Source organism: Pelobates fuscus, chromosome 6, assembly GCF_036172605.1.
Source record: "Pelobates fuscus isolate aPelFus1 chromosome 6, aPelFus1.pri, whole genome shotgun sequence".
Classification (NCBI taxonomy): domain Eukaryota; kingdom Metazoa; phylum Chordata; class Amphibia; order Anura; family Pelobatidae; genus Pelobates; species Pelobates fuscus.
The window spans coordinates 96,573,546-96,585,806 of record NC_086322.1 but is presented as its reverse complement, the minus strand read 5'-3'; the positions used below and the strand labels follow the sequence as shown (position 1 = coordinate 96,585,806).

The 12,261-nt window shown below is 39.8% G+C and overlaps 1 protein-coding gene across 1 annotated transcript in view; it reads left to right on the top strand.

Moving 5' to 3' along the window:
* Positions 1 to 12,261, top strand: part of MTMR7 (myotubularin related protein 7) — a 33,587-nt gene that overhangs the window by 17,030 nt on the left and 4,296 nt on the right. Inside the window, exons 8-11 of the mRNA XM_063459987.1 lie at positions 4,383 to 4,492; positions 5,193 to 5,318; positions 10,238 to 10,287; positions 10,593 to 10,793. Coding sequence (XP_063316057.1) covers positions 4,383 to 4,492; positions 5,193 to 5,318; positions 10,238 to 10,287; positions 10,593 to 10,793 — 487 coding nt within the window. The remainder of the gene's footprint in view (positions 1 to 4,382; positions 4,493 to 5,192; positions 5,319 to 10,237; positions 10,288 to 10,592; positions 10,794 to 12,261) is intronic.

Sequence of the window (12,261 nt, the reverse complement as noted above, 5' to 3'; positions counted from 1 at the left end):
TCTGCAAGGACCATACATGTTTATGTTCTTGAACTATTAAGAGTAAATTCAATCTATTACCTATTTTCCTGTTTCTGTTATTAAGCAGATATTTTACAAGGAATGTAAAAAAATTATAAAAAGGCAAAAAAGGGGTGCTGAGGAAAACACTATATTTCTAAGTCAATCCTCCTGAAGGACCAGAGTTGGTCCATGTTTTTGATACCCTTAATACCCTAGTCCTTTCAATAAATGGCTTAACTTATTACTTATTACTAAGCTATGCATAGTTTGGACTGCTTTTTGTGAATTATCAAGGAAATCCTAGTATTTTATTATGATTGTCCTGAAGAGAGGTCGACACACAGTGTGCTTTTCCGGTTATAATTTTGATCTTTATGTATCTTTCTGAAGTCTTAAGACCTCCTACTACTCTTAGCTGGAAGTTATTTTTTCCAAGAATACTTGGGGAAATGTTTTATTTACCACTTCACAATTAGGCATTGTGATACATGTATTCCAAGAAAAATGTTGGGCTGTGAACTGCTAACCTGTAGGACTATTATGAAAAGCTTGGGAAGCTTGACAGTGTCCCCTTAGAAATATCCTAAAGATAATATACAATAATAGTTCTTGGACCTATGTAATGTATTGCTTAAACTTCCTGTTTCCTGACCATCTGTGGCCAAGACTGTGTTTGAAGACAAAGGTGAGGAATTATTTGAATGCTTCAAAGGTGCATAATATAGAAGGTCAAATGTTTAAATTGTAAAATGATGTAAAGTACATAACTTACATAACTTTGGTAGTCAGGTCATGAGTAAGGATACAAATCAAAGAAACACTGAGTGACCTGAAGGGACCTGGCTGCTGGACAGTCACCTGGCACTCACTGCTTGCACTAGTTGGCCACCTTACGTTTTAGATTAAATAGCTGCAGAGGGGCTTGATGCTTGTTGAAGTCCAGTCTAGATAATATATAGGATAAATGGATAGACTTCCTTTGAATGGGATATAGAATGTATAGACCATGATAATAGGTATCATCTGGGTGTGGACCAAGAGATTTAAAGAAGTATATGGCTAGTGAGTAGGGGCCAACTGTATTTTTATTATTATTATTATTATTATTATTGCCATTTATATAGGGCCAACAAATTCCGTAGCGCTTTACTATATTATAGGAGGGATAGATTTAACAATAAATGAGACAATTACAAAAACTTACAGGAACAATAGGTTGAAAAGGACCCTGCTCAAAAAAGCTCACAGTCTAGAGGAGTTGGGGTATAAAACACAATAGGACAGGAGATAGCAATCAAACAAAGTGGGAGTGAAGCAGAGCTGGAGGAGAGAGTAGAGTGCTACCCTTTAGGAGAGAGCAAGAGACAAGTATGCAAGGTACAGGTTACTCTAGGAGGCCATAGGCTTTCCTGAAGAGATGGGTTTTAAGGCAATTTTTAAATGATTGAAGACTAGGGGAGAGTCTGATTGTGGTAGGCAGGCAAGCTACTCTACAGTCTATAGGAGGTGGAATATAAAACACAATAGGACAGGAGATAGCAATCAAACAAGGTGTGAATGAGGGAGAGCTGGTGGTGACAGGGTAGAGTGCGGCTCTTTAGGAGAGAGCAAGGGACAGGTATGTGAGATAGAGGTTACTCTGGGAGGCCATAAGCTTTCCTGAAGATTTTAATTTTAAGGCACTTTTGAAACTAGGGGAGAATGTGAGGGTGGTAGGCAGGCTATTCCAAAGGAAGGTTGCCGCCTGCTAGAAGTCCTGCAAGCGTGAGGCCAGAGTCAAGTATAGTGCCAAGACAGCGTGCTTGCAAGGATGGGCTAATGTGTGTACCACTAACTTGAAAGGAGAGCTAAGGAGAAGGATCAGTATTAGGTGGAGGGAAAACAAAGAGCTCCGTTTTAGAGAGATTGAGTTTCAGAAAGGGGGAGGACATCCAGTCAGGGATGGAAGAAAGGCAATTGGTGACGCATTGTAGGACAGGAGGGTAGAGGTCAGGGGAGGAGAGATATATCTAGGTGTCATCAGTGTACATGTGGTAGTAGAATCCAATAATTTTCCTCAGCATAAGGCTTTGAGCTGCAAGACTTGGTAGCTGTGAGTCCTGGGAGCAACCTTATATGTTCAGCTGTTGGGGCTCAGACTAAAATAGAAAGCTTGGGTTTAGACAAAACCCAACAGCAATTTTGGGTGGAGAGAGACATGTAGATATTAAAGTGAGAAAGGGAAATTAAGGGAAGAAAGCAGAGGAGAGGACATTTGAGATTTAAGAGGGCATGGTAGAAATCAGATAGGTGAAAGTAATAAATGTTGAACAATTAACAAGTGCTATGAGTGCAATAAATAACGCTAACACAAATAAACTTTTAACAAAGTTATCAAAATGAATAACAAGATAAGATGAATAATAATATAAAGGAACATATATACATCTGTGCATTAAGGACACATGGAATGACATGAAGTCACTGGTGGCCCAATACTTGGATGATTAGCAGACAGTAGGTAGGAATACAAGTATCTGGTTGCTTCTTTTAATTCTGTGAGGTTTTAGCTATTCACTAAGCTGCCCAAATTGAAGAGGGAAATGGGATCTTAAAGCCCTGTGGGGGGTTTCATGATTACACTGTAAGTATTGCTTTTTGTTTGTTTAATTATCGACCAAAATTAATTATCGACAACCTGTTCAACCGATCAGTGTTGTTGTGGTCCCTCTGCGGGGTGGCTTGATCACATTGCGTAAAAGCCTATTGTGGTACTCTTCCCCAGATGCTTAGGTGTTGAATTTTAAGCAAGTGGGTCTGGGTTTTCTTGAAACTTTTACCTTTGGATCCCGTGCAAAGCTTTTTATATATGCATTTGTTGAACTTTACGAGTCCCCTCTTTCTTTTTTGTTTTTGTTTTCTTTGCCCCCTTAATTTCCTATCCATTTCGGTTGTTCCCCAGGCACAAAGCTTTCCCCCAAATACTTTCCTACATTAGTGAAATAGTTCATTGATTCTACTCGATCCGCCCTAGTCACGGTTTGAGCTGTCAATGGCATTCGTCCTGGCCCTTTATCTCAATTAATGCAATATGCCTAAATATACAGGAAAAGAGGTCACAGACACTGTGACATTTTAAGGCCCAGATGGCACAGATCATCTGCACCCAAGAAACGTATTTTCAAGAAAACTGAATTTTTCCGCTTCTCAGTGGCAGGCGGTGCATAACTTGGCGCAGCACTGCTCACTCTATATAAGTTACTTACCTTCTGGTTCTGATGTAGGCTATTGAGGGTTTGACCATGCACATCCCATCATACAACCTTTTTTGGCAGCTGATACACTAATCATAACCTGTTTTTGTAATAACCTGTTCCATTTTCTGCCAGCCCTTTTTCTCCTCCACCACACTATTATAATATTCAGAGCACTCTGATAGCCAAGTCTCGAGAGAAGTGAGAATTGGCTGTTGGAGCGCTCTTATTGGTTGGCTTTCCAGCCTAGCAATCTTACTCATATTGCAATGTGTGAGGAAATTATTATTGAATTAATTAGAGCCCTCACCCAATGCCTAGGGGTGGGGCTTAGGGGGACACCAGGCCTTCCCCTCTGAATATTATAATGGAGGCTCCCATCTGCTGCTTATGAGTGGGAGTTGGTTGGAGGGGACTCTAGGTCCTCTAACTTGAATAGTCAGCGGCTGAGGGCAGGGGTATATAAGCACGCACCCTGTTTATTTTATGACATGTTCCTAGCCGCTGGCTACAGTTGGGTACATGGAGGTGGACCGTCATCTGTCCACCTGCTATTTTACCAACTGACCAAATTGATATATAGGGCCTTATTTACCTCCATATATGGTTTCCATTTATTTAAGTTTGATTTATTTTAAAAAAAAAATTTTTAACCCTCTTGAAAGCCAAGGGTTTTTTTTTGTCCTCTGGCAGCGATAAATAGTTGTGATTTTTAAAAAAAAAAAATTATCTGGGCCACGATATGCAGGTTTGGATTTCAGCCATCTGACGGCATTCGGTTTAGCTGAAATTCAGGCTACTTCAGGACCTGATTGACACAATCCAGATTATGGTAATGACATGATCAATGTCCGGATTTTGGCATCTGAATTGCCCCGTATGCAGCCGGATGGTTTTGCCTCATTCGGTACGGGGCCATTCATACATTAGTGAATAACACCGTAGAATACCAAAATCAGACATGATTAAAAAGTAAAACTATGGAAAATTAATAATAATTTCCTAGGTTTTTCTTTTTTTTTAATTGTGACTGCTAGATAGTTTTGTTTGAGAGTTTCTTTGACATTTCTGGAAGTGATTACATGCCAAAGTTTGTAATACATTTGTTAAATCTTGATTATGTTTGGTTTTTAATATCTCTTGCAGTTTGTGAACTTCGATCCCCTTCCATGGGAGACTTTCTCTGGGGTTTAGAGTCTTCTGGATGGTTAAAGCATATCAAATGTATACTGGATGCTGGGATCTTCATTGCTAAGGTATGATTTGGTAAACTGTAATGCAAAATGAAAGCTTTTTTAAAAAAATTTGGATTGTTTTTTTTTTTTTCGCAATCCTGCTTGCTAAGCACCCAACAGTCACAAAAAAATAGAAATGTCATGCAAAGAAAAACCATTAATAGTCACAGCCTAGTGATAAAATCTGCTCTATAATAAGAGCAAAAATAATATTTTTAAGTCCAACACAATGACTGCGTATAATTGACCTCTCTATTTATAGCACTAAATTTAGCCTTTCTGATCTGCAACAGTGAATGACGCGAATGACACAACAAATAAAGAAATTATGAAAAACATTAAATTAACAGATACAAATATACTAAAAATTCAATCTCCCTTAAAATGTATTCCTTTTTATAAATTGTAGTTGACTCTCGGACTCTCAGGATTTGTCCCACTGATGAACAATGATGCTTCTATAAGGATTTTAACTGGCATGGTTAACACAGAGCCAGGAATTGGGAACATTGATGCCTCCTAGTGGGCGTTAGTGAAATCCTGAGATTTATATGACCGCTATGCTCTAGGTCCATAACGTTCAAATTTTCTTGTTTCCCTATTGTAGTAAAACATGTAATAGAACATGATGGGTTATATTTTCCAGGGGCAAGGTAAATAGATCCTTGCATCATTTTTTCATTGGCTTATGTTTTACAAACGATGTCTACCATTCTCTAAGGCTGTTTCAGAGGAAGGTGCCAGTGTTCTGGTTCACTGTTCAGATGGATGGGACCGAACATCCCAGGTCTGCTCATTAGCAAGTCTTCTTCTTGATCCTTATTACAGAACTATAAAGGGATTCATGGTGAGTATTTAGTTTATCGTGCATTGTATAACACTCATGTCACAGGATACGTTGCATGCAACAAGCTGATTTCTAAACCGTTTTTTATTGTAGTTGAAAGATAGATTACTTTGAGTGTTATTGCTATAGAGCTCTGTTACACGCTGATTCAATATTGCACATTTCTCAGACAGAAGGACTTTGACTTTTTTTTTTTTATTGGGTTATATCTAAAAACAGCTTGCAAAACATAGCAGCCTTTGAAAATCCCCCTTTCTACTCTGCCCAGACTTTCTGTGGCTGTCCAAGCACAGACTTCCCAATGTAGCTCAATGAGAAGTCTTTGCAAAACAAATGCTCTGGGCAATTGCTGCCTCCACTGAGTTAAACAAACCAGGAAGTAACATTACCTGCTGTCTGCTTGAAAGCCAGGGGGTGTAACCAAGTTAATTTATAAAAGCGTCAATTTCTATTGAATCTGCACTTTTTGGAAAATGAAAAAAATGGACATACTATTCACACCCAAAGCTTTTCAGTAAGCTAAAGTGCTTTAGGGGTCTGGAGTGTTCCTTTAAAACAGAGTGTGGAAATGAAGGTGGTTCTGCAGTGCTCGTAGAATACACAGGCTTATTTCTAAACAGTTTTTTATTGTAGTTGAAAGATTACTGTAAGTATTATTGCTGTAGAGCTCTGTTATACACTCAGACATACTGAACTCGGGGCTGGCCAAAGGGGTGTGCGAGCTGTGCAGCCGCACAGGGCGCCATGGAGCAGGGGGCGCCCTGACAGCCGACACAGCTCACAATGGCCGACCGAGAAAAAAATAAAATTTGCGACGGGGGCGGAGCTTACCGTGCGGTGGGGTGGAGCTAAAAGCGCCGGATAACTGCTGCAGGGGAAGCAGGAAGGAGTCCCTGCTTCCCCCAACAACCAGAATCCAGGAGCTGCACTGCCTCCACAATGAACTCCACAGGTAACTGTGTGATTGTCAGTGTGACTGTCTGCCTGTGTCTGTGTGTCTGTGTGACTGTCTGCCTGTGTGTGTGTGTCTGTGTGTATGTCTGCCTGTGTGTATGTCTGCCTGTGTGTGACTGTCTGCCTGTGTGTGTCTGTGTATATGACTGTCTTTCTGTGTGTATGACTGTCTGCCTGTGTGTGTGTGTCTGTGTGTGTATGTGTATGACTGCCTGTGTGTTTGTCTGTGTGTATGACTGTGTGTGTATGTCTGTGTGTGTGACTGCATGCGTGTGTATGACTGTCTGCCTGTGTGTGTGTGTGTGTGCGTGACTGTCTGCCTGTGTGTGTGTGTGTGTGACTGCCTGTGTGTGGATGTCTTCCTGTGTGTGTGTGTGGCCATCTCACTCTGTGTGTGTGGCTGTGGCTGTCTGCGTGTGTGTGGCTGTCTGCCTGTGTGTGTGTGTGTGTGTGTGGCTGTCTGCATGTAAGTATGTGTAAGACTGTATGTGTGGCTGCCTGTGTGTGTGTGGTTGTCTGCCTGTAATTGTGTGTGAGTGTGTTTATCTACCTGTAACTGTGTATGTGTGTTACTGCCTGTACCTGTGTTTTTTCAGCCGGATCCTGTGTATGTGACTATCTGCCTGCGGCTGTGTGCATGTGGTGGATTTGACAGTGTATATGTACAACTGTGTGCACCTGACTGTGTGCACATAACTCTGCAAAAATATACACCTGCATTCACACACAGGCTTAAATGCATGTTTTTATCTGAATTAAATAACCATCACACACAGCCAATAAACCCAGCACAAATATCACATATAACCAATACACGCATATCACACACTGTTAATACACCAATTACAAATATCACACACAGCCAACACATAGCATACATATCACACACAGTCATCACAACTACTATCACATTCACAGACAACACAAACACAACACAAACATTACATCATACATGGGCGCCTAAGGCCGGCCCTGACTGAACTCCTAAAAAGAGGGGCATTTGGATAGAAAATAGAGAGAGTCCCTTCTAAATAGGGACACTTGGGAGGTATGTATTGAATATGGAGGTAAAATGTGCTAATATTCCATTTTTCCATATGGGTGTTAATAGGACACTATAGTCACCCATACCACTTTATCTCAATGAAGTTGTCTTGGTGTAGTGGTCCTTTCCATGTAACTTTGCAATGTAAAATATTTTTTTTTTTTTTAAAGAAACTACAGTGTTTACATTGTAGGGTTAATCTGCTTCCACTGCACTGGCAGAATAAAACTTGTTCAAGTAACGCTTAAGCTCCCATAGGAAACCATTGATTCAGTGCTTTTCTATGGGAAAGTTTAACTGTGCGCCACACATACACATAAGATCCCCATTGCTTTTCTATTGGAAAGTTTAAATGGTCTCCATGAGACTTTTATATAAGGATCATTGGATTGGCCCACTGCAGAGGGAGACAGGATGTCGATTGAATGTAGCAGAATTGGGAGAGGTCCGCAACACCGAGGGAGCCTCAGTACTGGAATAGAGTAAGTAAAACATTTTTTTTTTTTAATTTTAGTGTACATGGTGGGGGTGCATACAACTTTCTCCACTCTAAATCTATGCAGTTTGTCTCTTTCCTCCGCAAAAGAAAACTACATAAATTCCCTCATAACCAGTCTCCCGAGAAGCCAAACGCCTCTTTCACATTTTTAAGTATCTACTCTGCTTCTGCTTCATACTGTCCCTACTCCTACTAACTTGATTGCTACATACTTTGCAACTCACTTCACTGAGAAGATATATCTCTAATCTTTCCTACCCCTGACACTGTCACCAACTTCTCTCTTCTGTTCTATGCTCACACACACCCGCTATGCCAAAAGAGGTTTAGCTTTTCTTCAGACCACATGCCGCACCACTTGTTTCCTCGATCCTAATTCCTCGCATCTCACTTGTGCTCTGTCTCCTTCTCTTGCCCTGTCTCTCCCTAAAATATTCAATCTGTCCCTCTCCTCTGGCATATTTCCTTCACCCTTCAAGCATACAACCATCACCCCAATTCTAAAAAAGCCCAATCTTGAACCTAACACCTTATTTAACTACCGCTCTATGTCACTGTTACCGTTGGCCTTCAAGATCCTCAAGAGAGGATCTGTTGGTGCTTCCCAAGGTTCTGTTCTTGATGCCCTACTGTTTTTGATCTATACTGCCTCTCTTGGTAAACTCAATTGGCTTTCAATATTACTTCTATGCATTTGACATGCAAATCTGTTTGACCTCTCACTGTGCCTCTTGACTCTGCTATTTCTAATTGGATGGCTGCTTACTTCCTTAAACTTAACCTGTCCAAAACAGAACTTCTCATCTTTCCTCCCTCAAGTATTGCTACTCATGTATCCCCATCCCTCCATGCCAATGACACTACCATCAGCTCTATCTCTCAGACTCACTACCTAGGAGTTCTCTTTGACTCCAACCCTCATGTCCAGTCACCCTCCTAATCCTGCTGCTTCTAATGCAAAAACATAGCTCGTATGCGCTCCTATCTAACGCCTAATGCTGTTAGGTGCTGGTCCATGCAGCTATTATCTCACCCTTTGACTACTGCACTTTGCTTCTCAGTGGTCTTGCACGTTCCCAGCCATACTGTTACAGTCTATAATGAATGGAACAGCGAGGCTCATCTTCCTGTCCGCCCACACCTTCCATGCCACCTCCCTCTGTCCTTACACGGTCTTCCATTAAGATTTCAGGCTCAATTAAAAATTCTGGTGCTTGCTTAGAAATTTAAACATAACGCTGCTCCTACCAATCCTCACTAACACACAAGTATGTTCCGTCCAGGCCCCTACACTCTGCCAAAGATCTGCTTGCACCTCTGATGCCCACCTTCAAGACTTCTCTATGGAACTCTCTTCCCTGTTCCGTTAGACTCTCACCCATTCTCCATTCCTCCAAAAGATCATTAAAAACTTACTTTGTAGGAAAGTATACTTTGTAGGGAAGCATAACAAGTAAATAGTTTTCCCTCCCTGCACCTTGGTAACCCATCTTGCTTACTTTCCTGCAACTGTGTCATCCAAAAAAACTAAAAAAAACTAAAAAAAACACTTCATTGTAAATAATTCTAGAAACCTACTTTTTTCCCGTACATGAAATACATCATGCCATTACCTCTTTTGTCACTTTACCCTACTCCTAGAATGTGAGTCGGGCCCTAGACACCCTCTGTTCCTGTGCATCCAACTTGTCTTGTTGCAAATACTTGTCCGTTGGTCTACCTATTGTATAGTGCTGCAGAATTTGTTAGCTCTTTAAAAATAATAATACAAGTAGTGACAGGAACATTATAGCCTTAGGAATACAGATTTGCATTCTTAACACTATACTATTCATTTAAAGGGACACTCTAAGTACCCAAACCACTACAGCTTAATGTAGTGGCATTGTTAAATAGATGCTGTCCATGCACTGTGACAAATGTAAGCATTGCTATTTGTGAGAAACAGTAGAGTTTGCATTTGTCAATCAGTGTTCCTGGAGTGGCTGTCAATCGGAATTCGTCATTATGGTAATGCAGAAAGCAGTTAAGTCTCCCAACTGCAGTTTTTCTGTACATGGAGGATCCTATTCGTCATGATGATTGCCATGCTATTAAGGTCCTCAATGTTTCTCTTTGGAGAACCATATCATGTCTCGGTGATCTCAGACAAATTGGAGTGTTGACTGTGATGAGATCGGGACACTGCTGGATTAGAGGTGAGTTTCCCTTTATTATTTTTTTAACAATCCAGTACGCACCAGGACCACCCTTGTGTTATAAGTACATCTATTTCTAATGATAGTGTTCCTTTAAGTGAGACTTTGATCTTGATAAAGGGAGATCTTGTCTTGTAAAGGAAAACAAATCTAATCAAGCAACATTGCTTCTATACTGCAATATTTTGAATAATATATAATGCTTATTTCACTTATTTTACAGGTTTTAATTGAAAAAGACTGGATTTCATTTGGTCACAAATTTAATCACAGGTAACTTTGAGAAAGGCTGAGTGTTTCTTATATGATATTAAGCACTATTACGCACTTGGATATCATCATACAAATACTTAAAAATGTGTGTGTGTGGGAGGGGGGTAGAGATACTTTTTTAACAACATTTAATGTAAAGCCATGTTCCCACTGGTTTTAGTTTGAGTATTGGGTACCTTCAACTTTATATATTCTCCCAGAAAGACTTTAAAGACTTCTGTTTTTCAATGTCATTGAGACTAAACATGTTATTTTTCTGTTGGTGAAAAAGCAGCGTCAAATAGGGCTTGTAATTGTCATTACAGGTATGGCCATTTGGATGGGGACTCGAAGGAAGTATCTCCAGTAATCGACCAGTTTATTGAGTGCGTCTGGCAGCTTATGGAACAGTTCCCATGTGCTTTTGAGTTTAACGAAAGGTTCCTGGTTCACATTCACCATCATGTTTACTCCTGCCAGTACGGTAACTTCCTATGCAACTGCCAGAAAGAGAGGAGGGAAATTAGGTAAGAGTGCACCGCATCTGATGCTTCAACATTTTAAGGCTTATTCGTCAAACGACGACTTGCAATGAATTGTGAACCAAATTGCAAAATTTAGGCATAGTGCAACTTAATTATTCCTTTCTGGCACTTTCTAAATAAACATAGCAGTAAAACGGAATATGCGCTATTAGCAATAGTATAAAATAAAGGGGTTGTAGATGAGCCCCTTGATGGTGTTATTAATTGACTATTTTACATTTTGATCTGGATTGGTGTCAGCTGCCACCTTGACATTCATCAATACCTCAATTTATGAATCTGCCCGCCAGCTCTCTCCATATTCCCATCTAGAACACCACCAATGGAAATAAAATAAATCTAAATTTTATTCAGGAGTCAACCGTAAAAAACTAAAATATGGGGGATAGCAAGGCACTGAACACATTTCATTCCAATGTGGCTCCGTACAAGAGGGCGGTTGACAGATTCTGAAGTTGGATAATTTATTGCAGTAAAAACATGGCAAGAAAACAAAGTAAAAGTAGGCCAAAGCAGTCAGAACCACTTATTGTTATTTATTTATAATGATTTACGTAGGCCATACATTTGAGATACATTTGAGTGTTTCAGATAGATGGTAGAATTTACACATGAACATTGTCATACAGTTTAGTGGTGATGACAAAGCAGTTGAGGATAATTCGTGCCATTACCAGGTTTTTATCTGTTAGTCTCACATTGACCTTACTTCGTATATTCAGTGTGATTGGTGGAGTTGTTTGTAAATTGTGTAACACCGGTATCAGAAACGCATAGACCTTTAGAACAGACTGGTTCGGAAGCCCTGCCAGCAGCACTTTTTTTGTGTCACCGGAGATTAAACGGAATGTTGGTTCTTCACCATTCAACGATTGTGATAACTGATCGCTCTGTCTTGACATCATTCCCAGTGCTGTGTTGTTTAGTGAGTCTGTGTGCTAGGTCTCAGAAGTGGCAACATAGAAAGGTTATTCTGTATATCAGAAGAAAGGATTTATTTAGAATAAAAGATATGGGTAAACTTGCTGCAAGCAAGACCACACACACATCATGTCAAGTGCAAAATGTTATGGGTTAATGAACTGTGGATGATTGAGAATAATATTCCGTAATTAGCCTTAATTACTGTAATTGAAAAGCTCACTTATTAAAATAAAGTCTAATCCTCATTTAGAAAGCAACTTTAATCTAATTAGTGCAGGGCATGTTGGCGTTTAAATTATCTATTGAATTCATAATGTCATTATTTGTATAACTCCTTCAAATACACCAGCATGTATCTGCATTAAATAATTAATATTATACGGAGAATTTACAGTGTACGGTAGCAACACTAGGAAATGTTACCAGTCTAGTTTTAGATACAAGAATAAATGTTTACAGACATAAATCTGATAGCGACATACTGTATATAAACATTCCATTTTACCATTTCTTCTAAATATATAGT